At 39.7% G+C, this 19,219-nt stretch overlaps 1 protein-coding gene across 4 annotated transcripts in view; it reads left to right on the top strand.

Annotated features, from left to right (window-relative positions):
* Positions 1-19,219, top strand: part of LOC140476462 (protein PALS1-like) — a 107,121-nt gene that overhangs the window by 74,831 nt on the left and 13,071 nt on the right. For all 4 annotated transcript variants that reach the window (XM_072569103.1, XM_072569101.1, XM_072569104.1 and 1 more), the window contains 7 exons: positions 7,793-7,954; positions 8,124-8,201; positions 9,099-9,282; positions 10,832-10,903; positions 13,908-13,979; positions 15,725-15,892; positions 15,971-16,173. In XM_072569103.1, coding sequence (XP_072425204.1) covers positions 7,793-7,954; positions 8,124-8,201; positions 9,099-9,282; positions 10,832-10,903; positions 13,908-13,979; positions 15,725-15,892; positions 15,971-16,173 — 939 coding nt within the window. The remainder of the gene's footprint in view (positions 1-7,792; positions 7,955-8,123; positions 8,202-9,098; positions 9,283-10,831; positions 10,904-13,907; positions 13,980-15,724; positions 15,893-15,970; positions 16,174-19,219) is intronic.

Genomic DNA, 19,219 nt, shown 5'->3' with positions numbered 1-19,219 from the left:
ATGTGTAGTAACTTTGTAGAATCACTATTGCTGTCACTGCAATTTTGAACTTAAAAGCATTCAAAAATTAGAGCATTTATGATATGAAATATTGGAATGCTTTGTTAGAAATTAAAAATTGATTTCTTGAGCTTCATTTGACATATTTCCCCTTGCAATATATTTGGAAGGAGCTAACAAATGACATCAAAATTTTGCTTGAGAAAGTTTCACTTGTGTATTGTAAAATTAGTGGATAAGGATAGAAAAGGATTTCAAATATGTTCATCAGATCCTATGGAATATGAAATGTAGACATAAAATCTGTGTGCACATACCATTTGATAATTGTAGCATTGACTCACTCCCCCAGAGAGCAGATTCAAGATTATCAAGTTCAAAACTAAACAGTGACATGGAAAGAAGATAGGTGGTGCCGAGGTGTAAGCTGTGTTTCAATACCTGATTACATTAATTTGAAAGCTCATGCATCATACAGGTTGAGTGTTTAAAATCTGATTTTTTTGAGACCAGTTTATATTTTATATATTGATGAGTAAACACTAAGTTGAAGAGTCTTAAAATCAATTTTTCCATTTAACTGCCCTTTTTTAATTTATTGTGAGGGCAGTTGGATTAGTAGATTTAACTGTCATTTGTATGGTTATTCCTTGTAGTATAAAACTGTTTCAAGATAGTCATACACTCCTTAGTTTGGATGATAACATCTGGCAGGAATTCCCTTTTAGTCTCCTTTTATAGAATGAGGAATCCTTTGCTCATGTTGTAAAGCTAAACAACAGAATTGTATTTGTGGTTCTCATCCCATCTCAATCTGAATGGAGGTTAAGATGACACCGCTCTCAACAGCAAATTAGTTTTAATCAAATCAGCAGCTGGATAGACAACATTGCCTGATTGCTCTGATGTCACAGAATATTAATAATCATTCAGAGCAACAATATAAAATATAGTTATAAAATATAACCATAATTATGAACTGCTTTGAAGGTCTGCTATGAGAAATCCATAGCATAAATTGTTGGCAAACGCTGCTGAGGACATGAAGAAACACTTTACATAGCAACATGTGGTTTGGATTTCACTTCTTGAAGTATGATAGAAGTAGATTCATTGATAACTTTAAAAGGAATATGCAAAGGTTTAAAAAACACACTATTGGAAAATAATAGGAGTTGGACTAGCTAGATAGTTCTGTCATAGAACTGCCATGGCATGACTGTTTTTTATCTCTGCATCATTCCATGATTCTGACAAATGTGAAAATTATTTTAGAACTGAGCTAAGGAGAGGTCTCTTCATTTGGAGAGTGGTGACCTTACGAAATTGGAGCCAAATCACTTCACATGTACATATTCCCTATGATTTTGTTGTTTCTATGAAAGTATCAATATAGCAATGTCAAATCATTAAAGCAGTTGCTGATGTTGTATAACCAAAGAATAACATCTACTTCCATAGTCCAATAAAGGAAAGAAACCTAAATGTAATTTCAGTGCCATCAAACAGAGTTGCACAATTGGGCTATTTACAGAGGAACCTTGATTATCTGAACGAGATGAGCGGGGTACCATTTCGTTCGGTTAATCGATTTAAATGCCTTTCCTCTGGGGCTCGGAATTTTTTGTCTGCTCCCCATTCAGGAGACGAGGAGGCAGCACACCGCATGTCAACAAAAGACGTGGTCAGTGTTAGAAACACGTCTTTGTCATGTTTCTATTGGGACCTCGAGATATCCTTTCGATAATCCGATATTCGGATAATTGATATTCCTCTGTATATCTCTGAATGTTACCAATTAATTTCAGTAATTAGAAAGTTCTGAATGTATATTTAAATTAATAATTTATACTGTTTCAAGCAGTATAGTATTCAGATAAAATTGTACCATATTAAAACATTTAAAAACACTGGGTCCCTGGTTGCAAACAAGCCTGGTTTGCGAACAGATTCTGTTTTTGAGTACACTCCACAAGTGGATTTATATGCAAGTCAAGCCATGGTACAAGCCAATACAAAATAGCCATTCATAAGAACAAGGAAGTGCTTGCATGTTGGATCTTTAAGATTAATATTAATGCACCCCTGTATGGGATCACATTTGTAAGTAAATAGGCATTCGTAAATCAGGAACCACCTGTGTATATCAGAAAGACTAAAAGTTCTCTTTTGTAAATTTTTAAATGTTTTTCAAAATAATTGTCATAAAAATAACTAGCTTGAATACTATGTCTGGAGAAGATGCTAGCCTCTGATCAGACACTTATGAATTTGAAATTTAATTCATATGACAGCATTTATAATCAGTCTCACCTGTACAATGGGACTTGGATCACCCAATGCAGCACAACTTAAAAGCAAGTTGCTTATAAATTGGTTTATAAATATAAAATTAAATAATATTTTGTTAAATATTCTTGGCATGCCCACTGGGTGCCCTAGAATTCAGAAATTTAAAACTTTCTTTACTTGTTGCAGAGAAATAGTTACATTGTTTACCTCTTAAGTCAAGATGAGAAATCTTGCTTCATTTATCTGCTTGTGAAAGTCATTTACAGTATTCCAAATTATAATTCTCTATTCTGACTGCGCATGTGCAAAGAATTTCTAGTTGGTACTTGGAAATCTGATAAAGTTTGATTTTGTTTTTGTAATGTTGCTAAAACTTGCATTTGTTTTTTTTTGCTTGTAACAGATCTAACATTAAAACACTTGAAGATTAGGGGCCAGCACTGTTTGCGCTGTTGCCTCTCAGTGCCAGGGACCAGGGTTTGATACCAGACTCTGGCAACTGTCTGTGTGGAAATTGCACGTTCTCACTGTGTCTGCGTGGGTTTCCTCCAAGTGTTCTGGTTTCCTCCATAGTCCAAAGCTGTGCAGGTTTGGTAGATTGGCCATGCTAAATTGCTCACTGTATCCAGGGATGTGCTGGCTATGTGTGCTAGTCATGGGCAATGCAGGTTTACAGGGGTGGGTATGGGTGGGACGCTGTTCAGAGGGTTGGTGTGGATTCAATGGGCTAAATGGCCTGCTTCCATACTGTAGGGATTCTATGATTCCAAACTCAGATATTAAAGCAGGAAGAGGGGAAGGTGCAATTCTCAGTAATTCTTAATGCATGAATTGAGAAGGACCCTTTTTAATTTTGTAGTGCAGATGATTGTAACAACATTTTGAAATTGATGTTTGATAGTTTTGTTAATGTTTACTGTGCAGATTTTAACATTCAATAGCATTTCAAATAAAATTGTCCAAGTTAAGGTAGCAAACTTACTACCTAGGAGGATTTTCACAATTTGGTTGTTTTAATTTGTAGCTTAATATATTATACAGGCACACATTTCACTCAAACTACCTACGTATTTAAAAGATAAATCACTGAAGTTCTTCCAGAGTTTTAGGGTGCGCTCTCATTAGGGAGAGACGCTGGTCACAGTTTAACTTGTGGGTCACCATGCTTCCAGTGAAGGACTCCGTAGAAGAGTCCTTTTTGAGGTAACCTCATCAAGTGCAGGAATTGAACCATGCTGATGGAGTCATGGTATTACAAACCGGCTATCCAGCCAACTAAGCTAATCAGTCTTTAAGACTCACTAGGTTATAGGTTGTCTACTTTTCTGTTTAAGTACTGCATTTTGATGTTTAGAAATTAGGATATTTTAGTTTAGCCTTCCATTACCTTAAATGCAGTGATATATCAGTTGTTTTATTCTGACTCCTACTCCCATTTACCCTTCAAATGAGTGACGCAGCACCTAAACAGTGGCTTAGATTAGGGTGCATTGATAAAGTACTCTACTGATTATTTGTTAAAATGTTGTAATGTTTTGCCATAACCTCATTTTAGTATTTTTCCAAGCATGAGTCAATGCATACAGTCACATTACTTTGAAGATATTTGGATGCCACTTCTACTCTTCATTCTTCTTATCCCAGAGGTTTCTTTAATTTATATTTTATCCCCATCTAGTGGCTTTATTGAGAAGTTTCATGTTGCCATCTAATTCAGGTTTTCCCCGCACCCACTCTTTGCCACCCTCTGTGCTGAAGGTCTGCTGTTGATGCCTCACACTCAGATTTAGTCTACTGGCATTGACATTTATGTTCAAAACTTTTTATGCAATGCTCCTGATTAATAGGGTAAAGCTTTAGCTGCATGGTTGGATAACTGGTATCAGAGTTGCAAAGAAAATACGGTTAATGTTTCAGGTCCAGTGACACCCCTTCAGAACTGGTTCAAACCATTCCACACATTCTGCCATACCTGCTGAATTTTTACAACGATTTCTATTTTTGTTCATGATTACCAGAATCACAGTTCTTTCAGCTTTTTGTTTAGTGTTCTTATAGCTGAGCTGTTTAGTTTTGTTTGGAAAGGTGTAGCAGACAGCTCTTGCCAGTAGTTTCTCAAGTACTTGTTGCCCTTGACCACCTAGTTGGTAGTGATCATGAATTTAAAGGTGTTGCCTCAGGAAGTTTGGTGTGTTACTGCAGTGCAGCTTGTACATGGTGCATATTGCTGCTACTGTGCATCGATGGCAAAGGGAGTGAATGTTTGAGGATGTGCTGCCAATCAAATGACTGCGTCAACCTGGATCGTATCAAGCATCTTGAGTGCTGTTGGACTATATTCAAGGAAAGTAAGGTGTATTCCATCACATCCTGTCTTCTGCCTCGTTGATGTTAAAAAGACTTTGGGAAGTCAGAAAGGGAATTGCCCTTTGCCAGATCCATTGCCTCTGAGCTGCTCTTGTAGCCACAGTATTTAGTAGCCCTGTTTCTGCTTAATGTCAAGGGTGATCATTATATTGTCTCTTGTTGGAGATGTACCTTGATGTTTTCAGCTCTAACCATATTGTTCAGGTCTTGTCAGTTTTGGAAATTGATTGCTTCAGTATCTGAGGAGTTGCAAATTATACAGTCATCAGCAAACATTCCTGTCTGATCTTATGATGGAACAAAACTCATTGTTGAAGCTGCTTGGGCCTCGTACACCACCCTGAAGAACTTGAGGGCTCTTTTAGCATAATGGTAACATCCCTACCTTGGAGCCAAGAGGTCTGGGTTCATGTCCCACCTGCTCCACAGGTGTGTAATAATGTCTCCAAACATTAGAAAATATCAACTCTGTACTCCATAAATGTCTGGAGCTCAGATGACTGCGTTCTAAATATGTTTATTTCTGTACTAGATGTGACTCCAACTAACAGATATACGCTGACACCTCAAAACCACTTGACTAGTTTTGCTTTACTTATTAGTTTGGCTGGCTTGTTACGCAGAGTGACGTCGACATTTTGTGTTAAACTCTTGTATTAAACTCTTGTATTAGCTGAGGATACCATTCAAGGTCCCACTTTCTCAACCTTGCTCTTTACCTGAAGCATGGTTAAATTCACCACCGGTTGTGTCTCCTCTTTGTCTCAGCAAGCAGCCCTAAGGTTCCTTTACCCTTTTTTTGTTTATCAAGGCTGCCTTGATGTGAAGATTGGTCACATGCAGCCTTGACATCAAAGGCTGTCACTGTATCCTTGCCTGTAGTGTTCAGTTCTTTTGTCCATGTTTGAACCAACATTGTATTGAGCTTTGGAGCTGTGGCCCTGGCAAGCCCAAACTGAGCATTAGTGAGCAATTTATTGTCAAATAAGTGCTGCTGATAGCACTGTTCATGGTCCCTACCATCACCTTATTGATCAAATGTAGACTGTTGGGGCAGTAAATGGCTCTGTTTGATTTGTCCTCCTTTTTGTATCTAAGACTTAGCTGAGCAATTCTTCAAAATATTAGGTAGATGCACATAATGTAGAGCAGCTTGGCAAGTTCAGGAGCACATCTTTAGTAGTATTGCCAAAATGTTGTCAGGACCCATAACATTTCCAGTATTTTCAGCCGTTTCTTGCTGGCGTGCAGTGAACCAAATTGACTGAAGACAGAATCTGGGCACATCCGGGCAAGTGCAAGATGAATTGGTTTCAGCCTTATCTTTTTGCACTGATGTGCTGAACCACCCACTCGAAGGATGGGCACTTAGTGGAGTCACTTTCTCCATGAGTTGTTTAATTGTCCATCAACCTTCATAACTAGATATGGCAGGAATGCAGAACTTAAATCTAATCTCTCGACTGTGGAATTGTTAATCTGAGTAGCAATTGTTGCTTATGCTGTTTGTCATGTATGTACTCCTGTCTTGTAACTTGGGGGACAGTTGGCTGGATGGTTGCTTGCAATGCACGGGTTCAACTCGTGCATAGGCTGAGGTTACCATGAAGGCCGCTCCTCAATTTCTCCCCTCACCTGAGGTGTGCTAACCCTCATTTAAGCCACCACCAGTCGTCATCTAATGAGAGAACAGCCCCATGGTTTCTGAGACTGTGGTGTCTTTACTGGCAACTCTTTTAGGAATGCTTGGTGCTGCTCCTTGCATGTCTTCACTTTGCATTGAACCAGAATTGCTGCCCTCAATTGATAGTAGAGTGAGGGATCTGCCAGATTACAAGCTTATCAATTGCTTCAGTACATTTGCTGCTGCCAGTTTGTGAATGACTATCACCTGATGAAGGAGCGTCGCTCCGAAAGCTCATGTGCTTCCAATTAAACCTGTTGGACTATAACCTGGTGTTGTGATTTTTAACCTTGTACACCCCAGTCCAACACCGGCATCTCCAAATCAGTTTCTGAATGGCCAGTGTTGAGTTGCTCGATCTTTTCGAAGCCTATCCTGTTTAGCACAGTGATGCATCACACAGTATAATGGAGGTGTATCACCACTGTGAAGGCAGTGGTTCACTTCTACAAAGACTCTATGATGGTCACATCTACCAATACTGCTATGGACAGATGTGACTTCAGGCAGATTGGAAAGGTCTGCGATCAAGTAGGTTTTTACCTCTTGTTAATTTGTTCACCATCTGCCACAAAACCAGTATAGCCGCCAATGTTCATCCAGACTAGCCAATTTAATCAGCAATGTTGCTGCCAAACTCCACTCTTCATGGTGGTCATTTGGCTGGTCCCACCCAGAGTATATTCTGTGCACTTGCTGTCAGTTGTGCTTCCTCCAAACAGCGTTTAACACAGCAATACTGATTCTTGAGCTGAGCAAGGGTATAGTAATAAGTAGGATGTTTCCTGGCTCATGTTTCACCTAAAGCCATGAGACTTTGAGGTCAGGAGTTCGTGTTGATGACTCCTCAGGCAATTCTCTACCAACTGTATAAAATTGTGCTGTCATCTCTACTGACGGTGGAACAAAACACAACTAGAAATGCTGGTATTGTCTGGGATATTGTGTGTAAGGTATTATTCCAAAATTGGAACTTGACTAGTGTGAGACATTTCTCCTAATTGTGCCACAACCTCCAGTAGGTTGGTAAGGAGGACTTTGTAGCATCAACAGGGTGAGTTTGCCATTGTGGTTTCTAATGCCAAAGGTCAACATCAGGTGTTCGACCTGGTTTCACTCGTTTGTCCGAGACATTTCGCAGCTTGATGCAACTGCTTGGCCTAAAACAACAGAAGTCTGAAGAAGTTTCATAACAACAGACTTGAAATATTAACCTTGTTTTTCTCTATGTAGAAGCTACCTGACCAATTGAGTGTCTTCTTCAGCTTCTGTTTTTGTTAGTATCTTGAGCTGATTTCTTTCCTCCCCTTCTGTGCACTGCTGTACCCCCACCCTGTACACACCACTATTACTGACAGTTGATTTATCAATAGTCTAGGCATTCAACCTGCCTGTCTAGTTCACCAAAACCTGAATAACTTGTGTTTTCTTTTTTGTATTCCTGTAAAGGGAGCTACGGTACGTAATGATGTGGAATCTGTCATTATCAGTCGTATTGTGAAGGGTGGTGCTGCAGAGAAGAGTGGTGTATTGCACGAAGGGGATGAAGTCCTTGAAATAAATGGGATTGAGATTCGTGGGAAGGATGTTAATGAGGTGTTTGATTTGCTGGTATGTGATTTTTAAAAAATTTTCATTTTGTTTTAAAAATTTCTGTTGCTATTTTTCTGTCCATCTGATCCTTATGAAATACTGTGTGGTTTTCATGTTTCTGGTATTACAGAATTGCATTGACTGATATTTAGATGCAGCCCAGCATTTTTTTTTGTTATCCACATAGGCTGATATGCATGGTACACTGACGTTTGTGCTGATTCCCAGTCAGCAGACCAGGAATCCTCCTACCAAAGAGATGGTGGTAAGTAAGTAATGCTTCAAGAAATATGAGAAGGTACCCATAGTGATATAAGTTAACAATTGTTTGACCATATCTTGTAGATTTAGCCTATTAACTTCAATTTCATCAAAATAATTTTAGTATTTATTTTCCCCAATCAGTCCCATATGTCAACTTTTTCAAATTAAATAGATTGAACACTGAGTAAGTGCTTTGTTTGGGCAAGGTGAAATGGTTTTCTCCCTCTAGTGGTTAGTGGATTCAAAATTAGAGATTTTTTGAGGCATTATGGTGAGTTATCAGAGTACCAAGGTTGAAGTCTCTCTTTTAATGAAAAACTGGAGATTAGGTTGTCTTTATCCATAGAAAATTGTTTACTGATTAAGTCAAAAGTTTCAAAGCCCTGTAATATATATACTGATTTTTCTTTGAGTTCTTTTAAAGTTGCATTGATGGATTAGGGTTCAGTGCAATTCAGTGTCCAGTATGTTAAAATCATAAGTATAATCACTATGGTATATGTGCTTGCAGCGAGCTAATAAACAAAATTTCCATTGTCATGGAGCATGCTCATAATTCTGAAGGGTCAGTGGACCCGAGATGAGCTCTGATTTCTCTCAACGAATGTTACCAGACCTACTGAGATTTTCTTTTGTTCTGATAATTTAGTTTATTATGTTTTGTGTGAAGTGCTATCAAACCCTGAGTGAAAAGTGCTGTGAAAGGGCCAAGAGCTTCCCCCTTTTAAACTGAAAAATAAATTCTAGGAGCTGTCAGGCAAACTGGTTAGAGATCTCGCTTTCCAAGTTTTGAATTCATTGTGGTGATGGGAGCGGATAAGAGAAGAAAAGATTGCTTTGAAACTTTTTTAAAAAAGGAAAATCTGCACATTTTGATTAATAGCAACTATTCCTTCAGGTACATGTGAAAGCGCATTTTGATTACGACCCCTCAGATGATCCTTATATTCCCTGTCGCGAGCTGGGGTTGTCTTTCCAGAAAGGAGATGTGCTTCACGTCATAAGTCAAGAAGACCCGAACTGGTGGCAAGCTTATAGAGATGGTGATGAAGACAATCAGCCATTAGCTGGACTTGTTCCAGGTAAGACATGAGTACACGGGCAATTTTTGTAGTTCTGGGATAACGGACGTTTCGGTGGCGTGATTTAACTGTGATGTCGTTGAAGAATTAGGGAGCAGTATTTTGAAGAACGCTTGCCTCCATTGATAATAGTGTGATTTCCAGTGGGGATCAATTCGTGTGCTTTGTACTGCACGTGCACCCATGTGCACACCAAAATCTCTGTACCATTCTGCACACAAGCTATTCTGTGCGTGAATCAATGTCCTTGCTGTTCTGCGCATGCACCAGTGTCCACACGTGCAATGTCGGTGCCAGGCTTCATGCCATCCTGTACATGCACAATGTCAGCTGCCAACAGAGCAGCTTTCTGTGAGCAATACTCTACAGAGAGCAGCTTTCTTAGATTTTTTTACGTGTACTGTGTTAAATTTACTTTTTTGTTTTGTTAATATGATTTCAACCTTCATTCAGGCTGTACTATACTTTGTGTTAGACATTTGGGTGAGTTTTTGAGTGATTGTGAATGAGGTTTTCTTTTTTGCTGGTCTGCCCCTAGCCCCACTTTTTCCATTGGCCCCATTATTTCTATTAAGCAAGTGTTTTGCTGAAATGCAACTCCGGTGTTCTAGGAGAACTACCTGTATATGCTACATTTGTGTATCGCGGTTGTGAAAAGGGGTCCGTGACTAAAGGACAATTACTGCAAAACAGTCAGCTTTTGTCTGTGTTTTACATGCTTTTGTTAAAATGCTATTTTGTGAAAACAAAGTGAAAAGTTAATTCTACAGCTGATATACAATTGGCTGTTCCAAAACTCAATCTAACCTCGAGTGAAGTAATACTCATGTTAGAAATAGAATGCAAAATCTGAAAATGCTGGAAATACAGGTCTGAAGAATGAAGCAGAATTAACATTTTGGTTGGTTGACTTTTTTCCGCCAATGTAATATCTATTTAATATAAACTTCACTGGTAAGTTGTTTTTAAAAAATTTTTCAACAGAGACGCATGTATACATGAGCATTTGTAAACTTTTGTCAGCAATGAAGAACATATTTTTGTATTTTTTTCCCCAGAGAGACATGAAATTTAATCATAAATCATAAAAACCTTCTTGCTATATTGCCAGTAAAGCTTAAGGCCAGCTCTCAGCCCAATAATTCATTTTTTGAATGAGAATTGCAGAGCATCACGTAAACTGTCTAGGATCTGTAGTTTGGTTTTATTTTGAACAGATTTAGTATTATTCAGTCTGAAATTGCTTATACATCTTGTTTAAATGCCAAACATTTTATTATGAAATATAATGGGTTGTATAATTGCATTCCTTGTCCTGAAACCTGATACAACAAAGAAGCTCTGTTTTGTTGGTAACATTTCTCAAAAATACAAATTCTGATTTGTCAACTTTGTTAGAAATGTTTTGAGTTTTGTAGTATCCTCACGGGTCGAACAGCACAATTTTTTTTTCCTGATAATGTTTAAAAAGATTAAATTCATCTTTAATCTAGCTTGCAGCCAAGTATCTTACTTTTTACAGTAACCTTTTTCCTTTGTATATAAATAGGGAAAAGCTTCCAGCAACAAAGAGAAGCCATGAAACAAACCATTGAGGAAGACAAAGAGCCAGAGAAATCAGGTTAGAAGTAACGTAAATTCAAAGTCATGTTAGTGTAACTTTAAAATGTAAACAAATGAAATGAAAATTGGGAATACGGAATGGTCATAAATGTATTTGTGTTATACTGTTGCCCATACGTTGTCTGACCGGGGAAAAAAATATATAATTCAAGTAACACCATGATTAGCTAGTTGGTCTTGCATAGCAAAGATCCAGATATGGATTCCAGCTCTCCTGTGTTCCTTTAAAGTGGCAACTGTATACATTTTTTTTTCTGATTAGTGGCTGGGCCACTAGTTAGTGGTCACAGCATTTGGACAGGAAGACATGTTTGTACAAACTGTACACTGGAGCACATATGGAACAATCAGTGCTAGAAAGTAGCCTACATGAGAGAACGCAAATGTATCAGAATCTCCCAAATCCATTCACAGCACTGTGTTTAACCGAAGAATTTTGAATTCATCAGTGGAACATTTTCGTGATTTTAAAATAATGCTAGAAAAAGAAACTTCCTGCATGTCTTTGATAAGTAACTTTGTTCCAAAGTTTTTTTTCATTTTAGGCTGTACATGGAAGATAAATGTTCCAGTGCATTTTAAAACTACTTAGCCATTGATTAATTGGTTATTCTAAGATTTTTGCAATTAAACTGCTCATCATTTACAAATTCATGAAGTCCAGCTGCCTAGTAATGCAGAAAACGAATTTGGACGGTACAGCGATGTACGGTTTTCAAAATTAATTCAGCTTCAGCACAAATAGTTGAGAATTTTTGTGTAATATGTTGTTAAGCAGCTATGAAACTGAACCGCTCTTAGGATTGTCACTGGTCATGGTTTCTGTTTTAGATTGCCTTGTACATGTTGACTGCTAATTGGGTAGATACCAATGAGGCATTCAGCGAATTACTTAAGTTTTAAAAATACAGTTTGGCAGGCTGTTTAAAGATTGAAGCTGTTGCTACCTTAAATGGAGTCTTTTTTTTCATAAAAGTCAAAAGTCGCTAAGTGTTGAATGTTATGATGGCATGCTGAATAAAGCAATTTATATCACAAAAATAAGGGACTTTGTTTCATTAAAGATAAACAAATATTACTTTAGTTGGTGTCCATTAAATCATAGTATATTGTAATATTCTAATTTATTATACAGCATTTGGTGTCCCAATTTAGTTACAAGTCATTATTAGATTATCAATCTGAAGTTTAGCTGAGTTATAAAGATAAGAACTGAAAAATGTGTTGCTGGAATAGCGCAGCAGGTCAGGCAGCATCAAAGGAGCAGAAGAATCGACGTTTCAGGCATAAGCCCTTCTTCAGGAATGAGAAAAGTGTGCCAAGCAGGAACACCCTCCTCATCCCTGAAGAAGGGCTTATGCCCGAAACATCGATTCTCCTGCTGCTTTGCTGCCTGACCTGCTGCGCTTTTCCAGCAACACATTTTTCGGTTCTGATCTCCAGCATCTGCAGTCCTCACTTTCTCCTATAAAGATAAGTCAACCATTAAACATTTTGAAGTTGGTTTAATTTCAAATATCAATAAAGGTTAACAAAAGGCATGGGAATCCTGAGCTTTCAAATGATTGCTGTAATAGCAACAACACAGCAGACTCTGAAAGTTATGGTATCCTGTTTGCAATGTAATTATTTTTCAGGCAGTTGGGAAAGAACCCTGAATGAATCAAAAATACTGTATAATCAGTACCTGGCAAACGGTTAAAGGTAATTAGTAAACAAAAAGGCATGACTTGATGTATTTCATGCAGCAAATTCTGATCATCTGGAATACAGTGCCATAAAGGGTGGTGGAAGTAGATTCAGCAGTAATTTTCAAAAGGAATTGAATAAATTAAGGACTATAAGGTAGAGGTTGAAAATTAAACTAACATAGCTTTTTGAAAGAGAAACTCAGCAGCTTTGGCAGCATCTGTGAGAAGATAACAGGGTTAACATTTCAGATTGAAGTCAGAAGTTTCACAACACCAGGTTATAGGTTTATTTGAAATTGCAAGTTTTTGGAGCACAGCCCCTTTGTCAGGTAAAGTGAGAGAGAAGAGCACACAGATGAGTTTATAGGCAGAGATCAAGGGCAGAGAGATCAAAAGATCTGTCATCTGGTGAGAGTGGAATGTCAGATAATAAGTCTCTGCAAGTGACCAAGAGTTTTAGATGGTGAGTAAAGTATCAACAGCTAAATAACCAGCCAAGGGATGACCTATAATCTGATTGAGGTAGAGAGATAATTACAAAAACTTAAAATTAAAATGGGAACCAAACAACTGGAATAACTTAATAGTATAAGAGTCACATGCTGAGGATCTAACTGAAGTAATAACTGTATAAACAAATTAAAATAGAGAGAACAAATCATTTTATTAAGGTGATGGTATCAAAACAGGATTATAAGGAAGATTTTACAAATTCAGAAGTGTCGTGGGGTCACACGTTGCATGACATGAACCCAAGATCTCTCAATCATCACGGGTACGGAAGTTGGCTATCGGTTTCTGCTTGGCAATTCTGCATTGTGTATTTCAAAGTCCACTTGGAGGGCGCTTATCCGAAGATTAGTGTTCCCTGACTGAGAGGAAAAGTTCCTGTCTGGCAATTTGTTGCGTGGTATCCATTCATCTGTTGTCATAGCATCTGCATGGTCTCGCCAGTATACTGTGCCTTGGACATCCTTGCCTCCAGTGTATGAGGTAGACAACATTGGCAAATTGTAGCTTGGAAATCCTAGCTACTAACCGAGCAGATGAAGAGTCACTGGACTTCTGCCAAACCAGCTGAATTTCCCCAGGAATTTCTGTTTTTATTTGCGATCTCCAGTATCTACAGTTCTTTATTTAACTTGAGCTTTTTGAAAGTGTCAGTTTGGTTAAAATAATGAGAAATTTTTGATTCGAACCTTGTCCATTCTTTATACTGTGTAGTATGTTTTCTGTTTAAAAGTTAGTCTTGCAATTTATTTTAAATACTTGGTACCGAATGACATCAGGCCTAACATTTTTTAATTTTAGGTAAACTTTGGTGTGCTAAGAAAAATAAGAAGAAGCGGAAGAAGGTGCTATACAATGCAAATCGAAATGATGGTATGTATAAAAACTATGGCTCATTTAACATAAGGACATTGTGACTTCATGAAATGTAACCACCATGGTGCAGCATTTGCTAAAAGCATACTAACTTATGATTGAAGCTTAGTGAGCTTTGCGTTGAAATGTGGTCAGGATGTTTCAACATGTCAAGTCTGTTCGTGTGACAATTAATCTGCTCATTACCGATGTTCCTTACATTTTAAAACAAAATGTCAGTGGAAGTGATTGACATCCATCTTCAGCACTCCTGGAACAGACTCAGTCATTAAAAAAATGGGTCCGGCCCTTTGTCTCAACTGACTGCTCATGCTGGCCACTCTATACTGCTCAGTGTATGCCAAGGCAATAGTTAGTTCCATTGCTGCTAGGGGAGAAAGGGCCCAGTTCAAATTGCTGAAAATTGGAATGAGATGACAGAGCAAAAGGGTCAATTTGTATAATGATGCAATACTAGTGGCAAAGGGAAACTATGAAAAGAAAAGCAACAAAGAGAGAAGTATTAGGAATTCTAGGAAAGTTGCTAAAAACTGACATACTGTAGGAATGAACAGAAGTACTATGAAGCAAACACGTTAACTTTTTAATGTAAAATTCAAAATGTTCGAAGGGTGGCCGAGGGGGTGTTGCTGAATGAAGTGTTGCAGGTTCATAGTTCCTTGGAAGTGGAGTCGCAAGTAGATGGGATAGTGAAGAAGGCATTTGGTATGCTTTCGTTTATTGGTCAGAGTATTGAATACAGGAGTTGGTAGGTCATGTTGTAGCTGTACAGGACATTGGTTAGGCCACTGTTGGAATATTGCGTGCTATTCTGGTCTCCTTCCTATCGGAAAGATGTTGTCAAACTTGGAAGGGTTCAGAAAAGATTTACAAGGATGTTGCCAGGGTTGGAGGAGTTGAGCCATAGGGAGAGGCTGAACAGGCTGGGGCTGTTTTCCCTGGAGCTTCGGAGGCTGAGGGATGACCTTGTAGAGATTTACAAAATTGAGGGGCATGGATAGGGTAAATAGGCAAAGTCCTTTCCCTGCGGTGGAGTCATCCAGAACTAGAGGGCATAGGTTTAGGGTGAGCGGGGAAAAATATGAGATCTAAGGGGCAACTTTTTCACAGAGGGTGGTATGTGTATGGAATGAGCTGCTAGAGGAAGTGGTGGAGGCTGCTACAATTGCAACATTTTAAGAGACATTTAGATGGGTATATGAATAGGAAGGGTTTGGAGGGATATGGGCTAGGCAGGTGGGACTTGATTGGGTTGGGATATCTAGTCAGCATGGACGGGTTGGACCGAAGGATCTGTTTCCATGCTGTACATCTCTGACTCTATTTATGTATATTAAGTTATAGTCCAACAGGTTTAATTGGAAGCACACTAGCTTTTGGAGCAACGCTCCTTCATCAGGTGATAATCTATCACCTGATGAAGGAGCGTTGCTCCAAAAGCTAGTGTGCTTCCAATTAAACCTGTTGGACTATAACCTGGTGTTGTGTGATTTTTAACGTTGTACACCCCAGTCCAACACCGGCATCTCCAAATTATGTATATTAAGATTTCTCTGTTTTCCCCCTTAGCGGTTTCTTGTACTTTCAGCTGCCCCCTCAAAGCCCTTTCCGTTTGCTTCCCCTGCATCTTTTGTGTATGCCTTTGAAGGTCATCAAAGAGAAATTGGACAGGTGTAGATTTAAATAGCGTATCTGATTTAATCTTTGTGAATGACTGTTGTATTTCTGTTTTCCACCAACAGACTATGACAACGATGAGATCTTGACCTATGAAGAAATGTCACTATATCACCAACCTGCAAGCAGAAAAAGGCCAATTGTTTTGATTGGTCCCCCAAACTGTGGTCAGAATGAACTGCGACAGAAACTGATGGAAAGAGAGGTTGATCGTTTTGCTCTAGCAGTACCTCGTAAGTTATCTGAACCATCTAGCTTTAACTATGTTCAATAGTATGTTTTCTGTCTCACTCATTTCTTTACATTTGTAGATACAACACGACCGATGAGAGATGAAGAAGTAAATGGGCGAGATTACCTTTTTGTGTCACGGCAGTTTTTTGAAGCAGACATGGCAACTAACAAATTCATCGAACATGGGGAATATGAAAAGAATCTGTATGGCACCAGTATTGATTCAGTGCGACAAGTGATCAACTCTGGAAAAATATGCCTGTTAAATTTACATACCCAGGTAAGCTGCTAAAGTACAAGTTATGAAAGCAGAATATTATAGAAATCTGAAAATCAGAAAATGCTGCAAATAATCCTAGGTCTGGCAGTATTTATGAAAAGAGATTTAACATTTTGGATTTATGAGCATTTGTCTAAACTTGCAAAAGTTAGATATATTAATTGGATAAAAAGATTTTTGTCAACATTTAAGTAGGAGACAAATAGAATATTCTTAATGCTAGTTATTTGACAGTTAAGTAATAACAGGTCAACTACAATTCCTCAGTGAATTAATAAAGTGAAATGAAGAGACAAAATGACTTGTACAAATCAAGCGAGGGGAAGGAGAAGAGTTTCACTGGCACAAGTGTAGATTGTATAAAAACATGAAAAGATAATGAACAGAATGAACAGCTGATAGAGCCAGAGCCCAAGGTAGAGTGGCTGAACACTTTAACTCCCCCTCCCACTCCGCCAAGGACATGCAGGTCCTTGGCCGCCTCCATCGCCAGACCCTGGCCACACCACGCATGGAGGAAGAGTGCCTCATCTTCACCTAGGAACTCTCCAACCACATGGGATGAATGTAGATTTCTCCAGCTTCCTCATTTTCCCCTCCTCCCCCACCCCACCCCACCCCACCCCACCTTATCTCAGTCCCAATCCCCAGATTCAGCACCGTCCTCTTGACCTGCAATCATCTTCCAGATCTCTCCGCCCCCACACCCTCTCCAGCCTCTCACCCTCCCCCTCACCTATCGTATTCCCAGCACCCCCCCCCACCTTTTATCTCAGCCTGCTTGGCACACCAGCCTCATTCCTGAAGAAGGGCTTATGCCCAAAACATTGATTCTCCTGCTCCTCAGATGCTGCCTGGCCTGCTGCGCTTTTCCAGCACGACACTTTTCAACTCTGGTCTCCAGCATCTGCAGTCCTCACTTTCTCCTCGTTAGAGTGGCAGCATGAAACAGTAAAAACAAAGCTTTCTGTTCTGCAAAAAAAAAAGTTTTGCCAAAAGAAGTGAGATTTAAAAATGAAAGTAAGTTGGAATCTAATGATGGTTGTAGGTTAGGAAATATTCTGAATGACATCTTCCCTTGTAAATACTTTGGGTAAGTAGTGAACACCAATCCCTCTGAGGAGGGAAGAGAGAGGCAAAATTCAAGATTTTGATGTCCAGCACAAATTGACATAAATGACTTAAGTTGGTAATTATCCTCTAGTTTGAGCCTGGCAAAGAGATTAGTGAAATACTGCCAATCGTTCAAGGAACAGTGGACATGCAACATGCTAGTAGCCTGCAAACAGTTTTCAAACACCAAGTGAGGTTCAAAACAGAGAAAATTGTAGATCCTAGAATCTGTCCTCAATTCTGTAAAATAATGGAATGACTTTCATGAGCCAACAAGAGGCAGAACCTCAGCAAAAGTTCATTCTTCTTGCGAGTTGTCTGAGTCATGGGGAAGAATATAACAAGAAAACAGGTAGCTGCAAGGCACTGAGAGGTATGAGTCGGTAAAGTATAGCAGGTCAGGCAAATCCAAGGAGCAGGAGAAAGGGGACTCAGAGATAAATTTGAGGGTGGGGCTGAAGGGAGGTAGATGGGAAAGCACTAAGTAGATCCAGATGGTGGGTGATGGTGACAGGAGGGAAAATAGACAGGTGGGACAGTTCAAGAGGGAGGTGCTGAGTTGGAGGATCGGACCTGGGATGAAGTGGGGGAAGGGGAGTCAACATTGCTGTATGGTTTGAGGGTTCCAAGGTGGAAGATGAGGTGTTCTTCCTCCAGGCGTCAGGTGGCTTGGATTTGGCAGTGAAGGAGGCCCAGGACTTGCATGTCCTTGGTGGAGTGGGAGAGGGAGTTGAAGTTTTTGGCCATAGGCCGGTGGAGTTGTTTGGTCAGTGTGTCCCAGAGATGTTCCCTGAAACGTTCTGCGAGTTGGTGTCCGGATGTGCAGCAAAATCTCTACCTGATATGGAAGGATCCTTTGGGGCCTTGGATGGAGGTGAGGGGGGACGTGTGAGCGCAGGCTTTATACCACTTGTTGTACAAGGTAAGATGCAGGGAGTGGAGGGTGGTTTTGTGGGGGACGTAGACCTAACTAGGAAGTCCCAGAGGTAATGGTCTCTGCAGAATGCTGATAGAGGTGGGGAAGGGCTTTTATATTTGGTGTTGGGGTCTGATTGTAGGTGACAGATGGCGGAGGATGATGCGCTATATATGGAGGTTAGTGGGATGGAAGCTGAGGACTGGGGGTGTTCTATTCTTGCAGTTGGAGAGGTGGGTTCAAGGATGGAGATGTGGGAAATGGAGGAGATTTGCTGGAGGATATTGTTGATCCTCTGGGAGGGGAAATTGCAGTCCTTGAAATAGGCCATCTGGGATGCCCTGGTGAGGAATTGTTCCTCCTGGGTGCAAATATGGTGGAGGCGGAGGAATTGGGAGTAAGAGATAGCATTTTTACAGGAATGGTGTGGAACGAGGTGTAATTCGGGTGGCTGTGGGAGTTGGGGAATTTGAAGTAGATGTCCATATTGAGTCGGTTGCCGGAGATAGAGACTGAGAGGATTAGTGGTGCTGGAAGAGCACAGCAGTTCAGGCAGCATCCAAGGAGCAGTAAAATCGACGTTTGAGGCAAAAGCCCTTCATCAGGAATACAGGCAGAGAGCAGGGTGGCTCTCTGCCTGTATTCCTGATGAAGGGCTTTTGCCCGAAATGTCAATTTTACGGCACCTTGGATGCTGCCTGAACTGCTGTGCTCTTCCAGCACCACTAATCCAGTATCTGGTTTCCAGCATCTGCAGTCATTTGTTTTTTACCATAGAGATTGAGAGGTCTAGGAAGGGAAGGGAGGTGTCCAAGATGGTCCACGTGAACTTGTGGTCAAAGTGGAAGGTCTTTGTGAAGTTGATAAATTCCTTAACCTCATGGGTGCATAAGGTGGCGCCAATACAGTCATCAATTTAGCAGAGGACTGTTTCACATATCCAACAAAGAGACAGGCACAGCTGGGGTCCATGGCTACCCCTTTGGTCTGAAGGAAGTGGGAGGATTTGAAGGAGAA

This window comes from Chiloscyllium punctatum, chromosome 4, assembly GCF_047496795.1.
Source record: "Chiloscyllium punctatum isolate Juve2018m chromosome 4, sChiPun1.3, whole genome shotgun sequence".
Classification (NCBI taxonomy): Eukaryota; Metazoa; Chordata; class Chondrichthyes; order Orectolobiformes; family Hemiscylliidae; genus Chiloscyllium; species Chiloscyllium punctatum.
The sequence above is the reverse complement of the archived record's forward strand: the minus strand, read 5'-3'. Positions and strand labels throughout refer to the sequence as shown.